Source organism: Podarcis bocagei (genome assembly GCF_964188305.1).
Source record: "Podarcis bocagei genome assembly, chromosome: 4".
Classification (NCBI taxonomy): domain Eukaryota; kingdom Metazoa; phylum Chordata; class Lepidosauria; order Squamata; family Lacertidae; genus Podarcis; species Podarcis bocagei.
The window spans coordinates 67,680,609-67,697,755 of record NC_138128.1 but is presented as its reverse complement, the minus strand read 5'-3'; the positions used below and the strand labels follow the sequence as shown (position 1 = coordinate 67,697,755).

Genomic DNA, 17,147 nt, shown 5'->3' with positions numbered 1-17,147 from the left:
CTCCCTTTAGGGAGCAGAACAATGTTGTAAACGTCCAAAGAAAGATATGCAAAGCCATCGAAAAGCCACTGGTATCATTTCAGCTTTTGCAGTTTTTCTAGACTATTCATTCTTAACTGACTTGCTATAGTGAGAATGATGGAGAGATGTACTACCACTTAGGAGTTGTCTCATTTACTTGGAAGTAATTCTCATTTAACTTATGGGCTTCAAATTTCTTTTGTCATGTAATCTGAATTTTCCTTTCTGCTCCAGCAGCTAGATTACATGGATAAGTAGCTCGGGTAACCCCTTGTGCAGAAGTGAAATATATTGCAGAGATCAGGAACTTTCACTCCACAAGACAACCTTATTTTGCCAGGGGACCCAGGTTGGCCCACACACTTTCTCCAAAGACTCCCACCTACTAACCAGCTGAGATTGCAGCTCAGAGAGGCGTTTTCATTGAAATACTTGGGAAAACAAATCAGCAAGAGGTTTGCATCAGAATCTCCAACTAATACTAAAGGGAGGGACTTGCAACATGCTTTGAAATCCTCCATTGTTACATCAGGTAATTGACAGGTAGGCAGTCCCACCCTGCTGTTAAATGTGACCTATGATAATAATAATAATATTTTATTTATATCCCACCCTCTTCAGGCACTGGGAAAGGTCTACTCACAAGCCAGGAGTACTCTCGGGATACTCCCCATTTCTGAGATCCACTTGCGGGTTCCTTGGGTCATGGCCACACTCAAATAGAGCATGCATAAATGTGGAGTTACCTGTACCAAACCCTTTAATATGGGCCCTGAATGCAAACATAGGTATGAGGGTTGTTCTTATACCAGCACCCCTTTGTTCGTTACCCACAGCAGATACTTTCTGCTGGCACCCAGGACACAGCAAGATGGGGAAATGGGCACCTCATTTTTTACTACAAAATACTGATAGTCCTGAGTACAGAGTAGTTAATACAACACCCTGATACCAAGTTGCAGCATTAGCTAGTTTAGGTGTCCAAGAGAATGACAAATGGTCTCAGGTCAAATGATGGGTACAAAATGCATACTTTGATCGTGTTGTCAGAAATCTGAAGGAGCTTAGTTGCTATCGGGTTGCGAAAATAATTCACGGTGACTAGTGGTGCCAATCCAAAGAATATTTTTATCTTCTGGGAGAGTTGTAGCATGGTTGAAAATGCAATGAATGCTATGAAACACGATGGAAGATAGAAACAGAAATAGAAGAAAAATGAATATAACAACCAATGTAGTCTTGATAAATACTGAAGAATACAAAATTAGCTCACAAAAATAGTAAAGTCCACAGTTACAGATAGGTAGCCGTGTTGGTCTGCCATAGTCAAAATAAAAAAATTCCTTCCAGTAGCACCTTAAAGACCAACTAAGTTAGTTCTTGGTATGAGCTCATACCAAGAACTAACTTTAGTTGGTCTTTAAGGTGCTACTGGAAGGAATTTTTTTTTATTTTGAGTAAAGTCCACAGTATTGTAAGGCCTGTGAAGAAGTGTTTGCCATCACGGGCACATGATGGCCATGACCAGTACAGGGAGGGCCTAAAGAATGGACACCGAGACTGGTACTGGGTTGAATTAAACCACAACTTTATTGATTATAGGAAAGAGTAGGTATGGCCAAGGCACTGGGCAAGTATCCAGCATAAAGGCAGCCTGCCCGCTATCTGACAGGAACCTGGTCAGGTGGATCTTGTGCTGAGTCACCCCTGACATGGACTGGGTTCCACAACCCAACACAGGCTTGGGAGAAGTGTATTGGCCCATCAGTCCCCCATGGACTTCAACCTCCTGGACCCCTCAAACAAGGTACCCACACTCAGCCTACACTTTTCTCCCTTCTCTTGGGGGGTCTTAATGCAATACTTCCAGGGGTTGTTAAACTACAGCTTCCTGTTACACCCAGACTAGGAAACTCAGGTAAACCAAAGCAAACAAAAGACACAGTTAATGTGTATAGGGATTATTATACTCCATATACCACTTTTTGTCAGTCCATAGCAGCTTTGAAACATTACTTTTATGGGAAACATTACTAAGTAGGAATATGTAGGAAACTTACACAGAGATTGTTATTCATGATGCTTCTCCATAGGTTTCCATAGGCTCCAAGTGAAATCTCTGTACCATAAACAAGATCTGCATTGAAATTAATATATAACACCAACCATAGAAATAAATGTGTAGCTATTAGAATGGCCAACGTGTGTTTAAGAAGCCTTCAAACCTACCCATTGTGGTGCCCTGGGAATGACCAACATAAAATATTTTCTCCTGTCTGGTTTTGCTCAGGATAAAATTTATAGAAGCTGGAAGGTCGTATTTAGCCATTTCATCATAACTGCAAAGGAAAAGGAATATTTACAGACTTGAATATGCAATGAAATCTGCATTGTGTAAGCCGAGCATGCCATGTTCTCCACCCAGCGCAATACAAGAACAGGTTTGGATCTGGCACACAAGAGGTCACCTCCTCCATGTACTCATCAACTACCAATTTCATAAACATTTGTGAAACATAGTAATTATGATTAAGCAATTACTTATCCTCCTTTTTAACGCTTTTTAAAATGCCAGTTTCACAAGTAACAGTATTTATGATGTGAGCTTCCCCTCCCTTCCCCCCTCCTCATGTCTGGCCTAGTAAGTTTACTGGGAATCAGCAGGAATCACACTTGGTCCTCCCACATAAAATCTAATGGCACCCAGAGTTAACCTGATCTGTTGGAAGAAGAGGAGGAGGAGGAGGAGGAGGAGGAGGAGGAGGAGGAGGAGGAGGAGAAGAAGAAGAAGAAGAAGAAGAAAAAGAAGAAGAAGAAGAAGAAGAAGAAGAAGAAGAAGAAGAAGAAGAAAAGTTTGGATGTGGTATCCCGCTTTATCACTACCCTAATGAGTCTCAAAGCGGCTAACGTCTGCAGAGCTCACCAAAGTCATATTTCATCCCTTTATGCTGGGGTTATCCAGCTTCATTTTGCTGTTGACACCCATCTGTCTCAGAAGACGATTAGAGTGTGCCTTGCGCTGTGAAGTCAAAGCGTTACAATGCCTGCTGTGGATGCAGAATCTGATACATATATCTTGTTGCTGCTGGGGCATCAGGTTGTACTGATGCAGCTATACCATGGCACTTCTTCTTTCTATGCTCCTTCAGTGGTCATTCCTCCTCTAGTCATTGCTGTGGATGCATGACCTGAATGACTGTCTGCAAGGGATTCCCACACAGTGGGTTTAACACTGCCAGCCTTCACTGTCACATTTGCAGGCAACTTTGTAATGCAGAGTTGGTCTGCCAAGGGGCCTGCTGAAGCCAACTCACTGTAGAACACATTTTTTGGGAATCCTGCCATATTCCATTCTTCATAAGAGCATATAATTCTTCACTTGAAGAATGTATGCTATTTCTTTGAAACAACTACCAATTATATTTATTTGGAAATTTATTTTTATACCTGCATATCCTGTATTTTCAGGGCACTGTTCAATGTTGAAACAGAAGAGAAAGAGGATGGCAGATTAATCATCCTAAAAGGAAGACTAGGAACCAGAAACACATACTGAAGTTTAGAAAGCTCCCTCTACCTGAATCGCCAGAATTCTTCTTGCTCCACAGTATAGTTGATGTGTTTCATGGACCAGGTGTTCCCTCTACTGTTTCCTAGCCAAACATCATAGCCAGCATCAGCCAGTATGAAGTCCAGGCTGTTGTTGTCCAGATTTGCCACCCAGTTACTGCCAGAGCAAAACAAGCCATGTTGCACAAACACTACAGGCTTCGGATCTGAAATGGAAGTCGTTTAAGTATAGTTATAAGATGTAACTTCTGTGTTTCTTTCCAACAAGACAGTGATCCATCAGAACCTTGAATGGCATTGTTATCATTCCATATTGCAAGTAGCAGCCAGTGAAGTGGTGCAGGTAGGGCACTGTTGCTCTCGTGGCTTCCCAAACTGGGTTGCTGGTGCTTACGGAGAGGGAGAGGGAAGGAAGCAGTGTATATTGGCACAGCCAATCCAATTCTCCCACCTCTGCATGCTATACCAAGACAAGCTCCCCCAACCTTGCACCTCCCCTCTTCCTCTCAATGAGCTCCAGTGAAGTGAAGTATTGGGAAATCAGGAAAGCAATGATACCCCACACATGCCACTTCACTGGAAGCTACTGCATATCACCTACTATAAACTTGGGGCACAGGAACACAGAGCATGCATGGCTAGCAATTTCACATGCCTGAAATTTGAGTGTGGAAGGAATTACTCCAGAATGCAATATGAAAATCAAGTCAGAGGTCCCCTCCCTCCAAAGAAATGTTTTATTGTTTTCACTTATTTGTACAAGATGTAGCAGTCAATATGGAACCATTCCAGCAACCTGCCACAGAAGCACCAAATGTCTATTCAACTGCATTTAACTATTATGCTGCTGGAGGAGACTCTTGAGAGTCCCATGGACTGCAAGAAGATCAAACCTATCCATTCTGAAGGAAATCAGCCCTGAGTGCTCACTGGAAGGACAGATCATGAAGCTGAGGCTCTTATACTTTGGCCACCTCATGAGAAGAGAAGACTCCCTGGAAAAGACCCTGATGTTGGGAAAGATGGAGGGCACAAGGAGAAGGGGACGACAGAGGACAAGATAGTTGGGCAGTGTTCTCGAAGCTACCAACCTGAGTTTGACCAAACTGTGGGAAGCAGTGGAAGACAGGAGTGCCTGGCATGCTCTGGTCCATGGGGTCATGAGGAGTCAGACACGACTAAGTGACTAAACAACATTAAGTTATTTCAATTTTTAAACTAATGTATCATTCCACAAACAGTCATGTGTTCTTCAATTCCTATAACCGTGTTCTATCAATGTTGCGTATTTTTTTAAAAAAAACTATACCAGGTTGATTGAAACATAGTTGTTTTCTTCTCTAAGTGGTAAGATCCAGATCTCAAAGCAAGTCTGCCTTTAGAGACTTCCAATACCTTGCAATAGCAAGCCACGCTGTGGTCATCAGATCACGAATGAGATATTTGTGGGAAAGTTGTTGAACAATTTCTGTCTAATATGATAGAAGTGCTATTTTAGGATTCAAAGTGATATGTTGTTTTGTGATAAGGTTTGCTTCCTGAAAAACTTCTTTCCCAAACAAAAAAAAAAACTTGGGAGTATTGCTACCACATGTGCATAAATCAACCAGTGGCAATACAAATTCTTGAACACATAACTAATACGTTTTTAGTCAGTTTACTCAATAATAATGGGTATACATTTGAGTGCATTTCCCTGGAATCTTACATAAACATCTTTAAAGGGAGTTTTATCCAGATTCTGTTACATAAAGTATCATCTAATGGCTCACCGAAATCTTTTTTGCATTGTGCCGTTAGAGTTATGAGGGGTGGAAGCATTTGAGAGTTTAATACTTTATAGATTTGAGAAACAAGTGGATTATAAGTAGACAGTAGTAAGACTGGGGTATTTTTAAGAATCAACATATAACATCAATTCAATGTTCCTCTCATTTGACTAGAAGTGTGAGGAACCAGAGCACCAGCCTTGAAAACATACACTTTTTCTTTCCTCCCTTTGGTACCATTTACTGCTTCTTAATTAGAGCAGACCAAATATGTAGGCTAATTTTACATTGCAGTGGATGATAAGGTTCATGATTATTTGTTCAGCTTCACTCCCTCTTTCATCTGGAGACTCAGTCCACAGGCCCGTACTTCATTGCACCACCTTTACTCCTGTCACCCTCTACTCAGCCTCAGGTTGTCTATCTCATTTCACTCCTTACTCCTCAAGAAAAGCTGAATACAACACACACAAAGGCATTGGGCAACCAAACTGGCAGTGCCTCCATCTCCACAGTGAACTAGGTTCTCCTTTTTTAAAAAATAAAACAGTGACCCTCTATGAATGGCTGAAGCAGATATATCCGTGATGAATACAAAAACACTATTTTGAAACTAAATCAACTCCCACAAAAAACTAAAATAGATAAAAAATATCACAACAATTCATATGACTTGCAGTCAACGTGGACTGTGAACCACTTACTCTAGCTTCCCCTTCTCCTTGTCACCATACTTTTCCATTTCTCTAATAGCTCAGGAAAAGAGTAAAATATGCTTGACCTCATCAATTTATAAGGCCTATCTCTTTCAAATTTATAGGAAAAATAGAACAAAGACACACTCAGATATCATAAGAATAGTCACACATTACCAAACAAATTCACTATGTGTTCTTGCAATAAGTCAAACTTTTGCAAAGCAAGAAATTGTTGTATTATAATTATAATGAAAAATCCCAACACTATTGAGAGTTTGTATCTATGCATACATACAAATTATAACTCCAAACACAAACTCACCCTTGTTTGACTGATTTCTTTTCCCATGAGGAATTCTGTTAATACTCAGGATAAACCCATCATCTGTCACCACTTTATATTCCTCACTGGGATAGCCTCTGAAAGAAATAATTTCGCTCTGCGAGGCCGAGAGGATTTGGTTGGGAAGGTTATATAGTGACTGTAAAATGCCTAAACACTTATTTTCACAGAAAACAATTGGTAACTAGAGAATTGATTTCCTGCCTCCCTCTGGCGTAATTAGAAATGAAGGGAGCCTTCTGTTGCTGAGGGTCTTGGTGTACCACTTAAATATTTTTCTTCTTGCAGTTGAGCAATTATAATGAACTCTGCAAGATGCTAAAGTTGCCACTGTTGGAGCAACTAAATGAAGCTCACAGAACATTGGTGTTCAGTGAAGCACAAGCTGGGAACTACTTTAGGCTGCTTATTCTTTTAAAGAAAATGTTGTAAGCTATGCTGAGCAATGATGCATTGGCAAGACAAAGTATGTATTCAAAATAAAATAATAATAAATATTTTCTTGCCCCCTAAAATCCCAGCAGCCCATTAAAAAAATGAACTTCAGTTATATGGAGTATAGCACCATTAAGCACCACTTATTGCCAAAGATTCCTTGAGGTAAGAAGACAGGAAAGAAAAGGTTAATGGCTTACAATATTCATAGCAGCTTCTGGATTTATTCTTCTTTTAAAAAATATTTCTGATGTAAGAAGGGCTTGGACCAATCCTGCCCCCATTATGAAGAGCCACATCCTTGATCTGCATGGAAGCAAATCCATATTCCAGCACAGCTGTGCAAGACTACTCCTCCACAAAACTAGATTAAAGCAGCCATCAGTGTACTGAACGCCACTTCATAATCCACAGAAGGAAATGGCAGGTAAAATGGCTTAAATAGCTAGCCATTGTTTGTCAACACCTACCAGGAAGCGGGGGGAGGGGGGAATTCAATGTAATGATATGGTTGGCTTGGCCTTGCCCAACTCCCAGTATAAGCCTATGGAACCACTGAATTTCATGTGACATTCTTCCAGGCAAGCATGGGTGCTAACCTGGAAAAAAATATTGAGGGGCCCATGTATGCCCCAACCCACATAATTGATCGCAAGATGCAACACATGCACATCATTTGAATGGCCATGGCCATCAACTTTGGAGGGGCCCAGCCCCCTAAAATATTTTATAGGGGGACAAAGGGAGCTTGGCCCTCTAGGAGTAGACTCCTCTGCAAGCAAGCATAGATAGGACTGCAAGCTCAGTTTTTAAAAATAGGTTAGTCAAGGTGTAAAAACTAGTTTAGCATAGCAGCTGAGAGTACCAAGCATCAATCAGTCAGCAGCTGCAGTGGCAGACCTTGGCATCTCAAACTTCAGTGCTGCCCTGTGCAATGCCGAAACTGAGTGCGCACACACGTCGTCTCTTGCCTTCCATTGGATGTTGTTGTTGCAGTACACCAGAAGCTCGGTGCCCAGTGCAACTAAACCCTTTTGCACTCACCTAGGCACATTGTTGGGGGGGACGCAGGTGGCACTGTGGTCTAAACCACAGAGCCTAGGGCTTGCTGATCCGAAGGTATGTGGCTTGAATCCCCACAACGGGGTGAGCTCCTGTTGCTCGGTCCCTGCTCCTGCCAACCTAGCAGTTTTAAAGCACGTCAATGTGCAAGTAGATAAATAGGTACCACTCTGGTGGGAAGGTAAACGGTGTTTCCATGCACTGCTCTGGTTTACCAGAAGCAGCTTAGTCATGCTGGCCACATTACCGGGAAGCTGTCTGCAGACAAACGCCAGCTCCCTTCGGCCAGTAAAGTGAGATGAGCGTCACAACCCCAGAGTCGTCCGCAACTGGACTTAACGGTCAGTGGTCCCTTTACCTTTACCTTTAGGCACATTGTTATCCTTCTAATCACAGCCATCTGAAGTTTATACTGGCCAACATATTGGGTGAATGAAAAGGGACACTTTGAATATTCCTGTTTGGTTAACCTCCACACTGGACATTCTGCATTGTGACATTTTCTGAGAAAACTGATCGCATGATAACTGCAAAAAAAAAAAAACACTGAGAGGTGGTTGTCACCCAATCACTCAGATAAATCTGCTTCCTGAATGCAATACCTTCAGGCTGTCCTACCACCCTCACACAAGAAAAAGCTGCATACAAACAAAGACATTGGGCAACTCAGTTCTGTCCAATGATAGGAGGTTCCAGTTCCACACAGACCTGGTTTCTCTCTCATTTAAAAAAAACAAATCAAGCAGTGACTCAGTCTAAATGACAGAAGTGCATATCTCTGTCTTTCATGCAAAAAGTCTCTTTTGCAACTAGTCGTACCTTGGTTGACGGATGGAATCCATTCCGGAAGTCCATTCAACTTCTGAAAACATTCGAAAACCAAGGGACAGCTTCCGATTGGCTGCAGGAGCTTCCTGCACTCAATCAGAAGCCGCAGAAGTTGCATCAGACATTTGGGTTCCAAAGAATGTTCGCAAACCAGGAACACTCACTTCCGGGTTTGCGGCGTTCAGGAGCCAAAACGTTTGAGTCGCAAGGCGTCCGTCAACCAAGGTACAACTGTAAATAGAGGATTGAGGTACACTTGCACATCCCACATGGCTAGACATATAAAAGAATTTCCCCCAGTTGTAATTATGCTTCAGGATATCACATTGCTAGGCATGAAAGGTAACATAAGCACAAATGGTTTAGAGTCTTTAGAAAACGATTTTCAGCCCAGGAAGGAGTGGTCGTCCCAGGTGGGGACTTCAAATAGGTCCCTAATGAAAGAGAAGATAAAATGCTTTCTAACCATCTCCCAAGCAAGTGGGCTTTCTCAGTGAGTAGTGGAGAAGGCCAGCAGCAGGCCACAACCCGAAGACCCATGAGCCTGAGACCCAGGAAGCAAAAAGAAGCTCTTCCAGAAGAAGGGTAGAATTTGGAGGAGAGGTTCAGGAGAAATATAACCCAATCATTATCCCCATGTAAGGAAAAATAAAGTGCATCTATCATTCTGCTTGATCCCAGGGCAAGGAAGAGCTGGACATGAGGATTTGTAGTACATGCAGGCAATAGTTCCTGTATGTAACTCCCCAACTCTTTACACACATGCAAGGGTCCTTGTAGAGGGCAACAGCAAGGCCTGCATCACACCTGCACCAGCATACCTTCCAACACTTTGAAGCCAAAATCCATGATGCCATCCTCCTAGATGCCATCTTCCTGTATTTTTAATCGCAAGAGCATGGTGGCTGTTTGGGTTGCCATGACCTCATGCAATTTTGCACTGTGGCTCCCTCTACCCCACCAAAAAGTGCTTTTTCTGACACGGCACTCCAAAACATGTGTTCATTTATCCCTACTGTCTACTTCCCATTTCTTAATGGTTACTAATCCACAATCGTATTCTATGGTTGCTAGGCTTACTTAGGAGTCTTTGATAATGTATGTTATATTCACCTGGACAGAAGATGGCTTTCCATGGTAGTACAAAAGGGCACATAGATTCAAGGGTAAGTGGTTACATTTAGGGTAAGTGGTTAGAATGATTTTTAAAAACAAAAATACCCCAGAATAAAATGGTTTTAAAGCGTTATCTTAATCATGCATTATGAAACATTCTAACTTGCATGTTCTCCATTTTCACCACAGATTTTCTGAGGAAAATACAATCTTTAAATAATCTTCCCAACAATACTATACTAGCTACTATGGATGTGGAATCTTTGTATACCAACATCCCACACTTGGTTTACAAGCTATAAGGAACACCATTTCAGATAAAACCACAGCGGACCTTGCCACCAAACTCTGCCAATTTGTCCTTACCCACAACAACTTCAAATTCGGTGATGACCTATTCCTTCAGATCAGCGGCACAGCAATGGGCACCCGCATGGCCCCAAAGTATGCCAACATCTTCATGACAGATTTAGAACAACGTTTCCTAAACTCCTACTCACTCAAACCTCTCTTGTACCTGTGATACATTGACGATATTTTTATCATCTGGACACATGGTCAACAGACCCTAGACACCTTTCACCAGAAATTTAATGATTTTCACCCCACAATCAACCTTACAATGAATCAATCTATGCAAGAAATACATTTTTTGGACACTACTATAAAAATACAGGATGGGCGCATAGACACTACCTTATACCGTAAACCAACTGACCGACAAACATATCTACATGCCTCTAGCTACCATCCCAAACATACCAAACAGTCCATTGTATATAGCCAGGCACTACGTTACAGCCGCATCTGTTCCAATTCTACAGACAGAGACTCTCACCTAAGAGATCTACAGCAAACCTTTTCAGAACTAAAATACCCAGCAGATGAAGTTAGACAACAGATCAACAGAGCCAGACTGATACCCAGAGAGAACTTGCTGCAAGACAGACCCAAAAAAGAAAATAACAGAACACCTCTAGTCATCACATACAGCTCCCAAGTTAAAACAGTACAACGCATCATCAGAGATCTACAACCTCTCCTGGACAATGACAGTTCTCTTTCTCAAGCTCTGGGAGGAAGACCTTTCATTGCCTACAGACAGCCACCCAATCTTAAACAACTCCTAACCCACAATAATACTACAACCAGACTTAACACGGACACTGGCACCAGAGCCTGCAATAAACCCAGATGCCAACTTTGCTGCCACATACACCCGGACAACACCATTATTGGCCCCAACAACATCACACATACCATCTTGGGACTATTTAATTGCTCATCGTCTAACATTGTGTATGCCATCAAATGCCAACAGTGTCCTTCAGCTCTCTATATTGGACAAACAGGACAAACCTTACGCCAAAGAATAAACGGACATAAATCTGACATCAAGAATCACAAAACAAAGAAACCAGTAGGAGAACACTTCAATCTCCCAGGACATTCTATACAAGATCTCAAAGTAGCTGTTTTACTACAAAGGAATTTCAGAAATAGACTGGAAAGAGAAGCTGCTGAATTGCAACTCATTACCAAACTTAAAACCATGGAGAGACCTGGTCTGAACAAAGACATTGGATTCTTATCTCATTATACATGACTAAGCCATTTCTCACCTTCTCACCCCTTGCCTTTTCCTGTAAGACCTATTACAGTCGTTAAGAGTCGTCAACAGGCTCATCTCAGCTATCTGCCAATCTCCCATTCCCACCACCCTTCTGAGTAATACCCCTCCCCACCTTCTCACTACATAGAAGGATCTGGCAACTTCTGTTTCAGTGTATCTGAAGAAGTGTGCATGCACACGAAAGCTCATACCAAGAACTAACTTAGTTGGTCTTTAAGGTGCTACTGGAAGGAATTTTTTTATTTTGACTATGTGTCTATGGTTATTCTTGTCTGTAATTTGGTATTTGTGGTTTATTTGTTTTTTCTTGTTGTATCAATAAAAATCCTTTTTAAAAAAATAGATATCTGATAAGCCTTTTCAAAGCGCACCAATCAGCAGTACTGGGTTTAGATACACGTTGGCTCAGAACATTTGTAGCACATATTTGTAGCACATGTCTGGCCTTGACCACTGGCTTAAATACAACAGTGATCCTATTTTTGAGTGATAAAACTCAGGCTGATCAAATTCTGTTGGGAAACTGTGTACTCACACAGAGTCAATTAAGGTTTGGCAGACAGCCAGAAGGCAATCTGAAGGAGTAAGTCTGCCTGGTGATAACAGAGACATGGAGGGAGCTCCCTGATTGGTCAAGATCTCTCAAGGGAGTGATAATTAATGGCCTACTAACTGGAATGTGTTAGTTCAGAAGTTCAGAGTTCAGAGTTCAGTGTGTCAGTGTAGGAGTTGTGAGTCGTGTCAGAGAAAGCTAGCAAAAGATCCGTGTTCTGTTCCTGTAAATAATCCACTGTATATAATAAACACCTGTGATGGGATGATGAGCTGCTTGTGCGTAAAATCGTAGTCCCTCAGAGTTTGTGCAAGTCCACAAACCTCTGTCTGTGACGGAGCTCCTCAGACATGTCTGCTCTAGTCACTTGCAGATTCCGACAGTGGTTGCTTTCGGAATCGTTTCCAGCATAAAAGCTCCTTAACGGAAACACGTCTTCTGGACTCGCAGCGTGACAGTTTCCGGCGAGGTGTGGGTCTCCCTATGGGAGCTTCAGATACCTCCCCACTGTTCTCGCTGGACGTGTCCCTGAGCCCTCCCTCTTGCTCGCTTTCCCTCAGAGATCCACCTCTCCCCCTGCTGGTTCCTGCTTCAGCTGCTGAGTCTCTCCCAGCCTCCGTGAGCCCTTCCACCACCTGTTCCTCCGATGGCAGTTCCCTGACATCCACCTCCCCTCCAGGGCCCCCTTCACCCCCTCCCGTTCCCTCTCCTCTGGGCGGTGAGGAGGTAAAACCCCGAAAAGAATCCTCTTCATCTTCAGACGTCTCGAACATTTCCCTCCATTGGTCGCCGTTCCGGCTCGCTGAATCCTCCTCCTCCTCGGAATCTGTGAACCCCTCCAACTCCTCTTCTTCGTCGGTGGTGGCAAAGTATTCCCTCCGGAACCTCGCTACAGGTTGAGGTTTACGTGGGAACCTCTGATGAAAAGTTTCTATTAAAACCTCGTCATTGACATCCTCTGCCATGACCCAGGTGTTTTCCGACTCCGGTTCCCCTTCCCACAGTACCAAATATTCTACTTGATCTCCCTTCCACCTGGAATCGAGGATCTCCGCTACATGGTAGCTGTGTTCCCTTTCCTCCATTGCTGGTCCCCGAGTGACCCTCCCTTCTCTGTCCCCTTTATACGGTGACAGCAACGACCTGTGGAAAACTGGGTGCAGCTTCATGTGGTTCGGTAACCGGAGTCTGAAAGCCACTGGGTTGACCTGTTGCGTGACTTCAAATGGGCCCAATCTTTTGGGTCTTAACTTCTTACAACCCCCTTTGAATGGTAACCCTTGGGTTGACAGCCACACCTGATCCCCCACCCTAATGGTTTCACCTTCTCTTCTGTTTTTGTCTGCCTGCCTCTTATATTCCTCCTTGGCCCTGTCTAAGTTGAGTTGGAGCTGGCGATTGATCGCTTCCATTTCTTCTACGAACTGTTTGGCAGCTGGAACGCTCCATCTCTCCCCTTCCCCCCCTGGGAAAGCCCTGGGATGGCACCCGTAATTAGCCAAAAAGGGGCTCATCCCCGTGGACACGTTCTCCGCATTGTTGTAGGCAAATTCCGCCAACGCCAGCTTCTCCACCCAATCATTCTCTCTGTCATTGACATAACACCTCAAATATTGCTGGAGGATGCCATTGGCTCTTTCCGCCTGCCCGTTGGTTTCAGGATGCCGAGCAGTCGAAAAATTGACCTCTACATGCAGTAAGCTCATGAGCTTCCTCCAGAACCTGGAAGTAAATTGTTTCCCTCAGTCTGAAACCACCCTCAAGGGGGCGCCATGCAACCTAAACACATTTTCTACAAACAATTTAGGTGTTTCTTCTGCTGTGACCGCATGTGAGCAGGCTATAAAGTGGGCCATTTTGGTTAGCAGGTCTACCACAACCATGATGGCTGTTTTCCCTCTGGACTTTGGCAGATCAGTCATGAAATCTATTGCCACTGCTTCCCATGGTCTTTCAGGTGTGGGTAGCGGTTCTAATAACCCTGCCGGTGCCCGCCTCTCCCCTTTGGCTCTCTGGCATTGGTTACAACCTCTCACATACTCCTGCACATCTTCCCTGACCTTGGGCCACCAAAATTCCCTGGTAACCAGCCACATGGTTTTGTGTTGCCCAAAATGCCCTGCTGTGGGGCTATCGTGCAGCTGCTTGAGTACCTTCCCCCTCAAATCTCCTTCAGGTATATATAACGCTCCCTTGTAATACAACGCCCCGTTTCTCTCCTCAAAACCTCCGGGTTTATCTCCCTCCCTCCTGAGACCCCTGAGTTTGTCCTGGGCGTATTCATCATTCTCCGTTCCCTCTTTGCCCCACCAATGCCACCCCACACACCCAGCGGTCCTCTGGAATGACATGTGTTTCTTCGGGTGCTCCCTCCCCCTCCAAATATTCAGGTTTGTGTGAGAGAGCGTCCGCACTAACGTTCTCTGGGCCTGGCACGTAACAAATCTCAAAGTTAAATTTGGAGAACTCCTGGGCCCATCTCAACTGCCGTTGGTTGAGCACTCGTGCCGTTCTCCAATACTCTAGGTTCTTGTGGTCAGTGCACACTTGCACCTTATGTTGTGCGCCAATTAGCAGGTGCCTCCATCTCCGGAAAGCCTCATGAATAGCAAGAAGCTCTCGGTCATACACCGTGTAGTTCCTCTCGGATTTGTTCAGTTTTCGCGAAAAAAAGGCACACGGTCTCCACTCTGACTCCTCCTTCCCTGGCTGCAGAAGAAGCACCGCCCCTATGGCTCTGTCTGATGCGTCTGTTTCTTTTTTTTTTTTTTATAAAATTTTTATTGGTTTTTCAGAATTTTTAAAGGCAAACAAACACAGAAAGAACAAACATACATGTATAAATTCATAACATATTTTCATAAACCTCTTTTCTGGGACTTCCCCATACCTCCCCCTTCTGCATCCCAATGTCCAAAGTTTTGTAGCAACTCCCAATTGTTACTTTTCAACCTCTGTCATCTTAGTCCTCTCTATGTTCTGATCTTATATCACTGTATCCCTTTGTTTCTAAAAACCACAGCACATTAACATTCATTAAGTTTATAGTAGTCCTTAAGGTAACTTTTAAATTTTCTCCATTCTTCTTCCACCGTCTCTTTTCGTTGGTCACGGATTCTGCCTGTCATCTCAGCCAATGTCATATAGTCCATCACTTTCATCTGCCATTCTTCCAGAGTGGGTAAATCTTGTGTCTTCCAATACTTTGCGATGAGGATTCTTGCTGCTGTTGTAGCATACATAAAGAAAGTTCGGTCCCTCTTCGACACCAATTGGCCGACAATGCCCAGGAGAAAGGCCTCTGGCTTTTTAGGAAAAGTACATTTAAGTACCTTTTTCATTTCATTATAGATCTTTTCCCAAAAAGCCTTAATCTTCGGGCATGTCCACCAAAGGTGGTAGAAGGTACCTTCAGTCTCTTTACATTTCCAACATTTGTTATCGGGCAAATGATAAATTTTTGCCAGCTTGACTGGGGTCATGTACCACCTGTACACCATTTTCATAATGTTTTCCTTTAAGGCATTACATGCCGTAAATTTAATACCGGTGTTCCATAACCATTCCCAGTCATCTGACATAATGTTATGACCAACATCCTGTGCCCATTTAATCATGGCTGATTTGACTGTTTCCTCCTGTGTATTCCATTTCAGCAACAAATTATACATTCTAGATAAATTCTTAGTATTAGGTTCTAGCAGTTCAGTTTCTAATTTTGATTTTTCCATCTGGAAACCAATTTTCCTGTCCTGTTTGAAAAATTCCACTATTTGATGATACTGAAACCAATTTTGTACCTTATGCTTCAGTTTCTCATAGCTTTGCAATCTCAACTTATCTCCATCTTGTTCCAAAATTTCCCAATACTTCGGCCATCCGACCTCCATATTGAGTTTCTTCACTGCTTTGGCCTCCACTGGTGAGACCCATCTAGGGGTTTTGTTTTCCAAAAGGTCTTTGTATCTTCTCCAAACATTAAACAATGCTTTTCTAACAATGTGATTCTTGAAAATACTGTTAACTTTATCATACCATAAATATGCGTGCCAACCAAAAGAGTTGTTAAAACCTTCCAGATCTAAGATGTCTGTATTTTCGAGGAGCATCCATTCTTTCAGCCAGCAAAATGCTGCTGCCTCATAGTACAATTTCAAGTCCGGCAGGGCAAATCCCCCTCTTTCCTTCGCATCTGTCAGTATTTTAAATTTAATTCTGGGCTTTTTGCCCTGCCAGACAAATTTTGAAATATCTTTCTGCCACCTCTTAAAACATTCCATCTTATCCAGGATCTGCAAGGTCTGAAACAAAAATAACATTCTAGGCAATACATTCATTTTAATCACAGCGATTCGGCCTAGCATTGACAGTTTCAAATTTGACCAAATTTCTAGGTCTTTTTTAATTTCCGACCAACATTTTTCATAGTTATCTTTATACAAATTCACATTTTTTGATGTCAAATAGACCCCTAGATATTTCACCTTCTTGACCAGTGTCAACCCTGTCTCCTCTTGGAACTTCTCCTTTTCTGCATCTGTTAGATTTTTGCCTAAGACTTTGGTTTTTTGTTTATTCAGCTTGAATCCAGCTACCTGGCCAAACTGTTGTATTATTTCTAACACCTTTTTCGTACTAGCGTTTGGCTCTTGCAAAGTCAATACTAGGTCATCTGCAAACGCTCTTAACTTGTAATGTTTAGCTCCGACCTGGACACCCTTGACCTGCTGGTCTTCCCTTATCATATTCAGCAACACCTCCAGGACTGAAATAAAAAGTAATGGGGAGATTGGACACCCTTGTCGTGTTCCTTTCTCTATCTTAAGTTCCTCCGTCACTACATTATTTACAATCAATTTAGCTTTTTGTTCAGAATATATTGCAGCCATACCATTCTCAAAACCTTTACCTACCCCCATCCCCTGAAGATTCTTTAACATAAAGCTCCAGGAAATATTATCAAAGGCTTTCTCCGCGTCCACAAAGATCAATACTGCTTTGGTGTTTATATTCACCTCTAGCTTTTCCAAAATGTCTATCACATTTCTAACATTGTCTGCCAGGTGTCTTTTAGGGAGAAAGCCTGCCTGGTCCCTATGAATCTTCTCCATCAACACTC

The 17,147-nt window shown here is 42.8% G+C and overlaps 2 protein-coding genes across 2 annotated transcripts in view; both read right to left on the bottom strand.

The window, feature by feature from the left end:
* LOC308584781 (putative lysosomal acid lipase/cholesteryl ester hydrolase) overlaps positions 1-17,147 on the bottom strand; it is a 40,812-nt gene that overhangs the window by 5,777 nt on the left and 17,888 nt on the right. The gene's annotated exons all lie outside the window — the stretch shown is intronic.
* LOC308586122 (putative lysosomal acid lipase/cholesteryl ester hydrolase) lies at positions 995-7,045 on the bottom strand (the record flags this gene model as incomplete). Its single annotated transcript, XM_081192398.1, has 5 exons — positions 995-1,194; positions 2,251-2,360; positions 3,599-3,797; positions 6,381-6,498; positions 7,037-7,045. 5 exons carry the CDS (start codon positions 7,043-7,045, stop codon positions 995-997), a joined length of 636 nt encoding a protein of 211 aa, XP_081048524.1.